Source organism: Crocodylus siamensis, chromosome 14 (genome assembly GCF_052110815.1).
Source record: "Crocodylus siamensis isolate JL-2025a chromosome 14, ASM5211081v1, whole genome shotgun sequence".
NCBI classification, from domain to species: domain Eukaryota; kingdom Metazoa; phylum Chordata; order Crocodylia; family Crocodylidae; genus Crocodylus; species Crocodylus siamensis.
In genome coordinates, this window is record NC_143408.1 from 6,645,354 (window position 1) to 6,657,434 (window position 12,081).

A 12,081-nucleotide genomic window follows, 5' to 3' on the forward strand; every position below is an offset into this window, starting at 1 on the left:
TGCATGAAAACCAGACCAGAAAACCAACCACTCCATGCCCTTCACGAATTGCAGCAACATACAAGACATTTGTAATACTTTTCATTTTGATCATTTGATATGGTGCAAGCAGCATAAATGTTACCACAAACCTATGGGGGCAGAGTGACGCCTGGAGTAACTCCATTAACGAGGAGCGCGACGCCAAGGATGACTTTTACCCCTGGCTTCCTTTAATGCAGTAAGAGGTTTTGAAACCTAGTTCAAAAGAACATCCTCCTGTAAGCAAAGTGGTTATGCAAAGTGTTGTGAAAGCCAGTTCCCCATAGCAGCCTCAGCCTGACAGATGGGCGCGAGCTGTCCCAGCACCCAGCGCTCTGCCACAGCTGCACAGCCCTCCCGAGGTCTAACACCAGCCGGGCCCTTCTCCTGGAAAACTGGCATATAATTCCCCAGTCGGTGGCCATCTCAGAGCGAGAATGTAATAGAAACCGAAGCTCTGGCCCACGAGATGCACAGCACAGAGCGCGGAGCACAGATCATTATGGAAAAGGAGGAGATGGCAGAGTCTCAGCAAGTGGATCCCCCACCCCTCCCCGGGAAGATGCAAAGGTAACGGGCTTTCCTACTCTACTCATGCTTCAGGGGCTTACTAACTCCTGGATGAAGTGTGTCCTGAATCCAGAGAGTGTAAGCCCTGTGCTTTCATGATCTGATAGCAGCAGAGAAAGGTGGAGGGGAGGGAGGAAAAAGGCATTTGCAATGGGGGCTTGCTGTGAGCTTTGAAAAAAAAAGGAAAAGATCAGAGATGTGCGTCTGCCTACATACGTGACCCCAACATCCCTAAACTTTGGGGTTGTCAGAATCCAACCCCAACCCTTTATCCAAAGGATCAGGATTAAACCAATCTTTTTAAAGAACCAAGTTTGAGCCCCGTATGCGGATGCTGGTGAACTTGGCTCCACATCTGTTCTGTGGAGCAACTCTTCCTGCTGAGACACGGGCGAGCCGAGGCATAAAGACGTTTATGATTCACTGCAGGTCACTAAGCAAGTCAGCATCGGAGGCAGGAGCAGACCCCAGGACTCTCTGGCTCACCTCCTGTGGCCCAAAAGTACATACAGCAAAGATAATCATCACAAAAATCCTTGCCTCTTGCACATTTGCTGGACCATCTCAGCCACAACATCACTCCAACATGGCCAAAGATGTACTTAGAGAGTTTAAATAGCTATATACTGCTATGATGGGCCATAACATGCTCTCTCTATGCTAGGGCTGCACTGAAACAGTATACAAAGGCTCTCCAACATTAGCAGGTAGCTCAGATGGGGATACGAACTTTGTGATTGAAGCCCATCTGTCTCAAGAGTCAACTTCAGGTGGGAGGGGAAGGGGCTGTGAAGTGGACACATGCCCACTGGAGGCGGAGGTGAAGTCAATAAAACGTGCTTGGTAGAGTGCAGCCACCTTTGGTCACTGCCAGCTCAGCCAGGACTTGAGATCAAAGTAGCCCAGTGCCACGGTTCAGAATCAAAAGGGGCTGGTTCAAATAGCACCGGGGTTTTGCCCTTCACACTTTTGCCTTCCAGCAAATAAAGGAAGGAAGCATCTGTGGGACCTCTTCATCAGCTCAGGAGGTGGGCGGCAGAACCGCCCTCCTTAGCTCTGAGCAGCTTCCTGTCTCCAGCCAATTTTTCAGCTGCCTTGATGCCTGTCTGCTTCTGCAACCCCCACCCCAGGAGGTTGCATTGCTAGTCTTACCCCTCGGGTAGTACCCTCCCCTTATCCCGCCACCCTGGAGTCTCCTACTTGGCAGCACCCAGAAATGACATAGCTGGGATGAAATGAAGGAGGTGAAGGTCTAAGACACTGAGGGCAGGAGGGAGGGATTCGTGGAGAGGTCGGATAGTCAGCCACAGGTCGAGCTTGCGCATGATAGTCACATGCATGCGCAGAAAGCTCTCCGAGCACTGTGTGCGCTCATGCATGAGCACACACGTGTGCAGAGAAGACTGCTTTGCACTTCTCTACCACTCTACAAGCCCTCCTCATTAACCCCCATGTCACAGACGGGAAGCAGCACCGAGATGAGAGACTTGACCATGGTCATACAGCCAGTCAGTGTCCCCCAGGGACATATTCTCCCCATGGAGCAACCCTTCCCCAAGTGTGCATCCCTGGAGATACCTGCCCATTTACCCAGGCACATACTTTTTTTTAAGGGCAACGAATCAAGCTGGGTTAATCTGTAGGGGCTTGAAGGCACCTGGTCTGGTAAAAGAACCCGGGGGTGGTTAACAAGTGGAAAGCCTGCGGCCTGGGAGAACCGTCCCTATTTGATGAGTGGGAAGCCCCAGGCTGGGTCCCCAGGGAGCAGTTGACAGCCCCTCCAGCACCTGTGGTCTAACAGCCCTAGCTGCACTTCCTCTGCTTTAGCAAAGCATCTTTTCCCTTGAATCCCTGTTAAACAATCCCCCAGGGGAGCTGCTTGCAAGGAGGGAGCAGCAGTTAGCCAGTGGCAAGTCAATTATTGGACCTGCCAGGGAACTGCTCCAGGTCACTCCTGGAGCCAAAGGCGCTGCGTTTAAAAGGCCTCTTAAGTTATGGGCTGCTTTAAAAAAAAAAAAAAGACATGGTCACGGGGCAAACGCATCCCCGGTGTAACCCCACGGGTGGTTCCAACCTAGCTCATTGAAGAGGGTTTGCAGGATTTAGGAGCTGGCTGATTTCAAAGAAAGCAGCAGGGCTTGAGAGTTTTCAGCCTCACGGTTACAAAGCAGACACAACAGGACATGAGCCACCCAGACCACGACCAGGAACTGAAAGCGCTTCGAGACTCGGAGGTGGCTGGCGGCTGTGCCGACTCCTTCATGCTTCTCGCCTTAGCAACCTTCTTAGTCTCCCCTAAAGGCTTTCTTGTCTCTCTTCTCACCTTACACCGGCCTGCAGTGTCCTCCTCCTCTTATTTCTTTCAAGTGGGTCCCTATCCGACGCCAGATATTTTGTTGTGATATTTAGGGCTGTTTGTCTCCAAGCGCCCCAAATCCCACCCTCCTTTCATCCATTTAATAATGAGCATGACACATAGGAATGAGGACAAGGGGCTGTCCGCCGTGTACCGGCTTCACTCACATGACGTGGGTGAGGGCTCCAGAAGTACCGTGGCTTTTACCTGGCAGGAGTCAGTGCCTATCCATGCCGCCAGCCAGCGTCAAAGGCCACCCTCTGCACTCCCAACGCAGAATAGATATAGGGCCATCCCCACCTTCCCCATTGCCAACCTCAGTGCAGCCTCAGCCTCCAATTCCCAACCATGACTCTGCCCCACTGAGGGGGCAGAAAGGGAAAGCGAGGCGCCACCCTTCTCGACTCTGCTCGTGTCCTCGGTCATGCGAGCGCCCCCCTCTCGACACGCTATTGCAGCCACATGAGCAATGTGGCGCAGATGACCAGGGGCGGAGATCGCGGCGCAGGGACCCAGCATCCTAGCGAGGGAGCACGAGCGAGAGAAGGTGAGCAGGATGCGGGCGGCGTGGCTGGGGCCACGGAGCATGGACCAAGGGGCAATGCTGCCACCCAGGGGAAGAGAAGCAGCACAGACCGTGGGAAAACAACCAGTCTTTCCACTCCCCACCTCCGTGGCTGCTGCATGCCCGTTGAAGGGGTCCCAGGCAACGCCGACTCCATCGAGTCCCCTTCTCTCAGGCTTTGCTTCCCAAGGACTAGGATGCACTTGGCCCTCACCTCTCAGTTCCCTCCCTGCAGATCGAGCATCAGAAGAACGGCTGGGTCCGTTCCCAGCAGCCGCAGTGCTGATCCGAGCGCCCTTGGCTCTGCTAAAGCATCCTCCCCAGTGCAAGACCCAGATGCTGACAGCTCTTCCCAGCCCTGCAATCCAGGAGATCTCATCTACAGCAACCTAGGTGAGCAAGGGGCCTGGCCAACTGAGTCGTCACCTTATTGCTGGGGAAACTAAAGACTGCTACGAAGAGACCTCAGCACAGTTGAGGAGCATTGGGCACCGAGCACTTGAAAGCCAGTCCTCCCCATCCAGCTGCAGCTCTCCCCCCTTTCTGTATATACAAGTTGTAGCACCTTGTGCTATGAGCTTCGGGATCTCAAGAGCGAGTCATAGCTGTCCCTCTGAAAAGCCTCCCAAGGGAGCGCACAGCGGAGGGTGGTGACCAAGCACAGGTAGTTCTTCAGGCTTAGGCCTCGTCTGGGTCCAGCTTGTGCCCACGCATCGGTGCGCCTGTCCACAGTCAATGGGACAGCCACGGGGAAAGTTAAGCCCAGGCTCTGCAGGGCTCATCCCCACTGCATCTGGGCCCAGTTGAGTAGACACCCTGAGCTCATCTCCACTCTCCGGTGACGCGTCTGCCCAGGGTGTACCACCTCGCAGTCCTCTCTGCAAAGGCCCCTGTTCCTGGCTCCTCAGTTCCCTGCCTCCCCTGAGAAGTCATTCCCAGCTCTCGACTCCCTGCGCGCGTTCAAGGAGGCAGTGGGGAGGGGGTTGGATGGGGCAATGGGGATGAGTAGGGATGGAGGGAGATGCAGCTGGGAACTGTGCAGAGTTCGGTCCCCGCCAAACATCTGGAGGACAACGGGTCCCTAGCACAAGTGTCACAGTTATCTCTGCTGTTGCCTTCCCTTGCAGGAGAGATACGAGCACACCTGGTCCCAAACAAAGTCTGCCGAGGGAGCTCGCCTGGGAAGCTCCCTTCTGAGACCAGCTCCGACTCGTTGCCTCCACCCCTGCCAAAAAAGCAGCTTAGCAGAACCAGCTCGCTGCCCGAGAAGGTGCCCTCTCGTAACTGCCCAGGCAGAGGTGCCTCCTTCCATACTCTGCAGCACGTCGGCAGTGCCGGGACCAGCAGAAGCGGGGGATATTGCTCTTCCAGCACTCTCCTGAACAAGGAGAAGCCTCTCAGCTCCAGCCAGCCTAGGCCTCCAAGTCATCCTAAAAGATACTTGTCCAAGTCCCAAAGCATGTGTGAACCTCAGCTCTGGGGCAGGCCGAATAAAACCCAGCCTGACCCTTTTCTCAGGAATAGTCATCTAGAGCACCTGACGTTCACTACCCCCGACAGGGAGCTCCTCTCTTTCTTCAAGGACCTGGAGAGCCAAGCAACTGTCTACGAGAACGTGATGGGGCGCCAGCTTGTGTCTTTGACCCACCTCACCACCCGGGTCCAGGAGATCCTGGTAGGGAAGGAGGAGGAGCAGCAGCTGGTAAGAACACAACTTGCAGGAAAGAAGTGGGCAGATTTCAAGCTGCTGGACAAGGAGCCATGCTGTGAAACAGGAGATGCTTGGTATTACCGCATCTGCTGTGCCCAGCAGGTCTTTGCTGCCAAGGTAAGTCCAAAAGCAAGGGGGGACCCTGGATTTCCACAGCAGCCCACAGAGTGCTGAGACAGGGTGGGGATGACCTGCTGCATCAGTACTGAAAAGGCCCACGGCCAAATACCCGAACTGCAGAGTCCTCCAGGTCCCTGCAAACCTTTCCCAGCGCTGCGCTTTTGGCTTCTTATTCAAAGCAGTTCCAGTGAAATGCCAGCGTTACCCTGGTTGACGCGCCACTGTGCCAGGGCAGAGCCCTGCTACACCCATAGAGCCCACGTGTGGTTAAAAACAAGAGTTCTCCATTTGCTGCAGCCAAATTGTAGTCCTGGTGGTATTCATGTACCACCAGCCCCACTCCCATCAGCCATTCAGCTTATTTGCAAAGAGGAACATGGGGATTTTACAACTCAGCCGGGGACCCCTGGAACAGTCACAGGCGCGGGGCATCAGTGGGAACTTTCCCCATCCTCCGTTCTTTCTTCACCTTCCTGCTTCCAGCTCCTCTTCTCTCTCTCCCCCTCATCTTCATCTCTCCTTTTATCCTTGCCCTCTTCTTCTACCTCCTGTTTCGCTGCCTTATGCCTTATAGGCTACAGCCGCTAGAGGGCAAGATGGTCACACGCAAGTTGGCAAACCCCGCAGTGCCAACCATGGAGCAGTGCTGTGAGTACAGCCTGTTGTTCTTGGCCATCAACCAGCTGAAGACAGTCCTTGAAGAGTAAAAACTGTGGGCTTCACAGCAGAGACAGGTTAATCCAGCTCTGGAAAAATCCCTTCCCACCTCTAACACCCAGATCTGTACCAGCCTCAGTTATCAGCCGGGACGCCCAAAGGCACAGCACAGATTGACACCTATGTGGTTGGGCCTTATGCTTGCTGAGTGGCCCTGGGGCGAGAGCCGAGAGGAGCTGCACATTATATGAACCCTGCAGACCATGAGCCAGGTTTCAGGGCATAGAGCTCCCTGGAATAATCTGTGGCCACTTCTGGGCATCGGGCATAATAACCGGCCCCCTCCAGGCCTGCTGGGTTGCAGGACTACTCTGTGGTACTTTCATCCACTAGCAACCTGGTGCAATAGTACCTGGGGCACCGAGTACCACTCACAGTCTGGAGGGAAGAAATTTAGTAGCAGCTTGGAGTAACAGTGCTTGGTGGCAGTTTGGGAGCGAAGGAGAGGAAGGGCTCGCAGACTTCAAAGCACTTTCTAAAAGGCATGGAAGTGCCCTTATTCTCTAGCGTCCACATGGAGGAAAGTGGAGCACAGGAAAGAGATTCATCCCAGGCCTTGTCTCCCTGCACAGTCCCACGTCCCCTAGACCATGCTCCCCGCCTGTGACAGGGAAGGCGAACTTGCAGAAACAAGAGCACCCAGGACTTGGTCAGTGAGATCAGCCCAGCCAAACAGCAGGGGTCAGAGAGGAAAAGGCAGAGAGCTCTGCAGATCTGTAGCCTGGTTGGCCAGTAGGAGTTGCTGGACTGGACTCAGCACGTGGGCCATCTGGTCTTGCATCTTGTCTCCAAGAGTTGCCAACAGCAGATGCTTCAGAGGAGGGGGCAGGAAACCTCCCAGTGAACCACTATGGGCAAAGCGGCTTTCCAGCTCCATGCCATTAGCCAGGGCTGCATCATCTTCCATATTATCTTAGAATCATAGAAAATTAGGGTTGAAAGGACCTCGGGAGGTCACATCTAGTCCAACCCTTTCTCTATTACTGTAGTCAGCATTGTGATCTCCATCACACTCCATCTTCAGGGTTTCTGGAACCTATTGTTCCAGCCAGGACTTTGTCTTCCTTTATTAATAATTGCAGTAATATCTCACGGGTGCCAGGTGCTCTATGAACTGCGAGTGAGACACTGCTCAGGCTTCAAAGAGCTTCCAGGCTTAACCAGGTGAAATGTAACAGGGAGAGGAAGAAGATATATGGGATCGGGGAGGGTGGCTGGAGCGACTGTAGCAAAAAGCAAGGCTTTGGTAGATGCGACGTGCACAGCAAGTGGTTTGCATATTTGCTAATGGATGAGCAGATCAGGAGCAGTGATCTCAGTTTGCCACCTGCCTCGCCACTAACTAACAGTGCTCTGCATACCTCAAGCTAGCAGTGAGGCTTAACCATGGATTCAGAGAATAAGATAGTGGCTGTAAATGCACCGAGTTCCCCCTGGATTAGAGAGAAACAGCTGATCAAGGTACCCTGCACGTTAGCCCTAAATTCTGCAATGAGGCTCCCCCTACCACATCCAGCAAAGTGGGGGTCACACAGTGATGTTAAATGATTACACTACTGTACTGGCCGGTGTGGTGTGACTCTGCAAGACTTCTTTCTAGCAGCACCGTCTCCCTGCAGTCCCACGTCCCCTAGACCATGCTCCCTGCCTGAGACAGGGAAAGCAAACTTGCAGAAACAAGAGCACCCAGGACTTGGTCCATGAGCTCAGCCCAGCCAAACAGCAGAGGTCAGAGAGGAAAGGGCAGAGAGCTCCGATTTTGTTTTCTTCATCCTGCTCTGCTGATGGCTTGTTGATGTTTCTTCCCTGACAGGTCCATAAATGCTACCCCTGCAGTCTCTCCATACAGACTTCCCTTGGGGTGCACTTCAATATTCAGCAGGTGTTTGGTCACTTCATCGATTCTCTCCCTAAGGATGTCGTGCCTGCAAAAAGCCCTCAGAAGCTGAGCCAGTTCTGTCCTAATGAACAGGAGGAAGATGCACGTACTAGTAGTTCCCCCAGTGTCTCACCTCACCTTGCCCAGGTGGTCATCTCTCCCGAGATTCCTTACCAAACTCTGGCGGATTTTGTGACGACATCTCAACATCTGCACAGCTCTAGCCCTGGTCACTATGAACGCCTGGCTTGCCTCCTCCTCCTGCAGTTGTGCGCTGGGCTTGAGTATCTCAAGAAGCAAGAAGTTCTTCACTACAACATCTGCCCAGAGAACCTGCTCTTGGTGCACTGTCCATTTCCTCCCCAGGGCCAGCAGGACAGAGATCGGGCCCCGGAGTTGCTACTTCCAAGGTTACTCATCAGCAATTTCTCCAAAACTGTAGGAAAAACAAGACCTGCACTTCAGACTCAAGAATCAGACCAGGTCCAAAATACAGATGAGCTCCAAGTAGCCCTTCTGATCTATGAGATCTTGCATACAGCCGACTCCTTGGAGAAGGTGTCAGGGCTCCGGAGGGATGACCTGCCCGCCATCCCAGCCCTGTCTATCTATTCGCAAGGGCTCCAGCAGCTGGCCACCCTGCTTCTCCATCCAGACCGCCACAGGAGAGTGTCTCTCCAGCAGGCGAAGAACATTTTGCAGATCTTGCTGTGGGGGCCACGCCAGGAGCTCTTTGCCAGGAACCCAATGACAGACGTCTTGCTCCAGAACTGGATCGACATTAAGAGGACGCTGCTGCTGCTGAAGTTTGCAGAAAAGTTGACAGAGGCAGAGGTGACGCTGAGTCTGGAGGAGTGGCTGTGCTGTCAGTACTTGAAAGAAGTCACCGCATATACCCTATACCCAGTGGTCAGGATCCTGTATGCGGTATAAAGCCAGGTAGCATTTAAAGACGCCTCAAGACCAACAGAAAGGGTCAACACCTTGCACCTCAGTTATGAAATATGTGGATTTACTGGGCTGAAAGGCACATCGCAGGCCTTCAATTCTTCTAAAGATACACTGAGCAGCAATTACCTGGTGGGAGAAGGGGTCGTTAGACATATGGGGCTACAGTGCTGCCTATCGTGAAGTGTCTACGATGCCTTGATTAAGACTAGAGGTACCTTGGATCAGGCTTGTGCTCTGTATCATCCCTCCGGGAAGCAATTGGGCTACCTGTTCCTAGCCCACAGACATAACGCGCTGCCTGGGTAACTCGCCCACAGCCTCCCTTCCCCAAGGAGTCCCGTCCTACTCCTGTTGACTGGTAACGGAGAATGCCCAGATCTTTAATAGCTGCACTGGGATCTTCAGCCTGCATTTCTTCTCCCTCCAGGTCCCGCTCCTGTGACTCTAGTGAACTGCTCCCCACAGCTCAGGGTTCTTGCACTGTATTTTTACCCTTGCTGTAAGCTCCTTCAGCCAATTTTCAGTCTAGGACAAAGGAGCCTGAACCCAGTTCACTGCAGTTGCACAAAATATTTTGCCCCTGAGCCAAGTTTTCAAGTGTTTACTCATTTACTAACTCAGACTAAGGGTTTTTTGCATTCAGACACAAAATCTTCTTGGGAAAAAAAAAAAAATATATACATACATACATATATACACACACACATATATATATTCCCCTGCAGACTGGTTCTTTAATTTTGTTCTAAAGAGAGATTCATTTGTCTGACAGGTTACATGATTAAGGAGAAATATGATTCATCCGATAGACCCATTCTCCTTGGAAACAATTTGTTGCATAGTCATTAACATAAATAATAGTGCACCAGTAGTCACGTAGCTGAACAGCTTCAATAAACCCAGAATCCTGCTGAATCTTAAGTACTGCCCATTTATGATCTTTCTTTTTACAGCATTATGAAGCTAGAAGATACATTCAGGGGGAAATAAAGAGCTAAGCTTCACTGCTCTGTAGTGATTGGTCATAATGGATAAGAAAGTGCAATAAATAGTGCGAGTCAGTTTATGGCTGCTGTACATGGAGCTCACCACTGCAATCAGGTCTCTGGATGTTCATTAAGTACCGCGGGGCTGAAAAAGCAACAGCATTTGCAGATCAACCTCTGCATCCCAACCTCCACTGAACCAGGACCCCAGAGACCTGTATTTGGACCCCTGGGCTCTGTTGTCTGCAGGGTGATCTAGGTGTTGTCCTCTAGGGTGCTGAACTTTGTAAGACATTAAGCAGAGCTCAGGCTCCCAAGCAGTCAGCAGCAGCTACAGCCAGGGGTGGCCAAATCCCTGGGATCATGCACAATGCCAACCTGAAATCTCAATATTCATTCTCCATTTTTAGATTCATTTAGAGGTAGTGAAAAGGGCTGAGCTGACAGCCCCCGTGGCCTGTTTAGTCCCTGGCAGTCAGCAAGGGATGCTGTGACCTGAGATGACCATGGGTTTATACTCAGGGAGTTTTCTTTCCCTTCTCCATACCACCCAGTGTCACTGGTGAACCTATGGCCCCTCAAATGACATGTGGGTTACTCCCCACAGCTCAGTACTCTGCAGTGTATTGGTACTCTCCATTTAGGCTCCTATGAGCAGTTCTCACAAGACTGGGAAGATTTATTGCCCGGTCAAATATGCAAATACTGACCGACTCAGCCCAGTAAAGTCTGCAACGAAATCATTTTACAGGACTGGGCCCAGAGCTCCATATCTGCTCTACCTTCATGTAGGGGCCTGGGCACATGCAGCTCCCAGGAACCCAAGGGAATTGGATACCCGACACCAGCTCTTTGCACCCCTCTTTCTGTCTGGACACCCACTGATTTCACAGTAGCTGTCCTGGCCCATTCCAAGGTCTGCAGAAGACTGCACCTTGTTCCTTTAGAGGGAGTGCTTGTTCATCTGCTTGTGGCTATTACTTGCTGGTGACAAAATCAAGAGGCAGGGGCTATGCTTGCACTGGGATGTGCTTGCTAAGATCCTCCACACCACTGACATTGCCACTGGTTTAGTTACAGCCACAGGAACTGTAGAAACACTAGCCTGGAGAGAGGCCCTGTGGCTGCAGGCATGTGAAACGCTGGCAGCTAACAGTGTTCAGAGCAAGGGATTTGGCTCTCAGCTGGGGATGCTTCGCACAGCTGCTCTCTCTGGTGCAGGCACCCCAGGGGGGGCTTTTCACGCTACAGGCAAGGCCAGGCAGCCTCCTTATCACTCATATTCCAGGAGTGCCTAGCGGTCCAGTTGTGAGTACAGTTTCTTTATCCCAGCACCGTGGGTGCGCTGTGATGGACTGTCCCTACCCAGAACAGCTCAGTCTATAGCAGGGACCGTTGAGGAGCACAGGCCAAAATAACGCAGCTGAATCTCGGGTGGGAAGGAAAGGGGCTACCGCCACTTTTCCCCACTGCTCAGATGCACCACCTGTGTAAATACCCCACGGCAAAATGCCACCACCACCAATTTCCACACTACATGGGCCAGATAAAATTGTTCCCAGGTCATAGGCTGCCAACCCCTGCCCTAAAGCACCAAAAACCATCAAGCTACAGGCAAGGCATAAAGGACTTGCCTGAGGTCACACAAGACAGTGGCAGAGCTGGATCAGTCTCCCAGCTCCTTGGTGGATCCCCAGCCACTTGCTAGTCCTGCCAGTAAAGTGATCTTCAGGAGACTTGGTTTCTTGCATAGCCACCCCCAACCCCCCAGCCACTTGCTAGTCCTGCCAGTAAAGTGATCTTCAGGAGACTTGGTTTCTTGCATAGCCACCCCCAACCCCCCAGTAACTGCTCCCAATGAATTGCCCACTTCCAGTGTTGCTAACTCTCATGATTTTTGGTGTTTTTGAAGTCTACGCCTTGGGAATGTGAAAAACATAGATAAAAGAAAGAGCTATCTATATCTAGATAGATAAAAGAAAGATGTCATCTCTGCATGTCCTGTTCTTGAAGCTGTTCTGGACATATATAGTCATATATAGAGATAAAAGACAGAGCTACATGTTTCACATTCCCAAAGCGTAGACTTTAAGAACAATGTCAAAAGTCATGAGTTGGCAATTCTGCACTTCACTCAGCTTAAGCAAAACTACAGTGTTACAGAACCAGCGTGAAAACCTACCAGATAAAAGCTGGCTACACATG

The 12,081-nt window shown here is 52.1% G+C and overlaps 1 protein-coding gene across 2 annotated transcripts; it reads left to right on the forward strand.

Moving 5' to 3' along the window:
- PEAK3 (PEAK family member 3) lies at nucleotides 1-10,793 on the forward strand. Of its 2 annotated transcripts, XM_090027820.1 has the most exons (4): nucleotides 1-591; nucleotides 3,748-3,905; nucleotides 4,640-5,340; nucleotides 7,874-10,793. In XM_090027820.1, the coding sequence occupies exons 1-4, from the start codon at nucleotides 491-493 to the stop codon at nucleotides 8,870-8,872; spliced, it is 1,959 nt and encodes a 652-aa protein (XP_089883946.1). In that variant the 5' UTR covers nucleotides 1-490; the 3' UTR covers nucleotides 8,873-10,793. The 2 variants fall into 2 exon arrangements, with proteins under 2 accessions (XP_089883946.1, XP_089883945.1); XM_090027819.1 differs by having other exon boundaries at nucleotides 1-3,905.
- The last annotated feature ends 1,288 nt before the right edge of the window (nucleotides 10,794-12,081 follow it).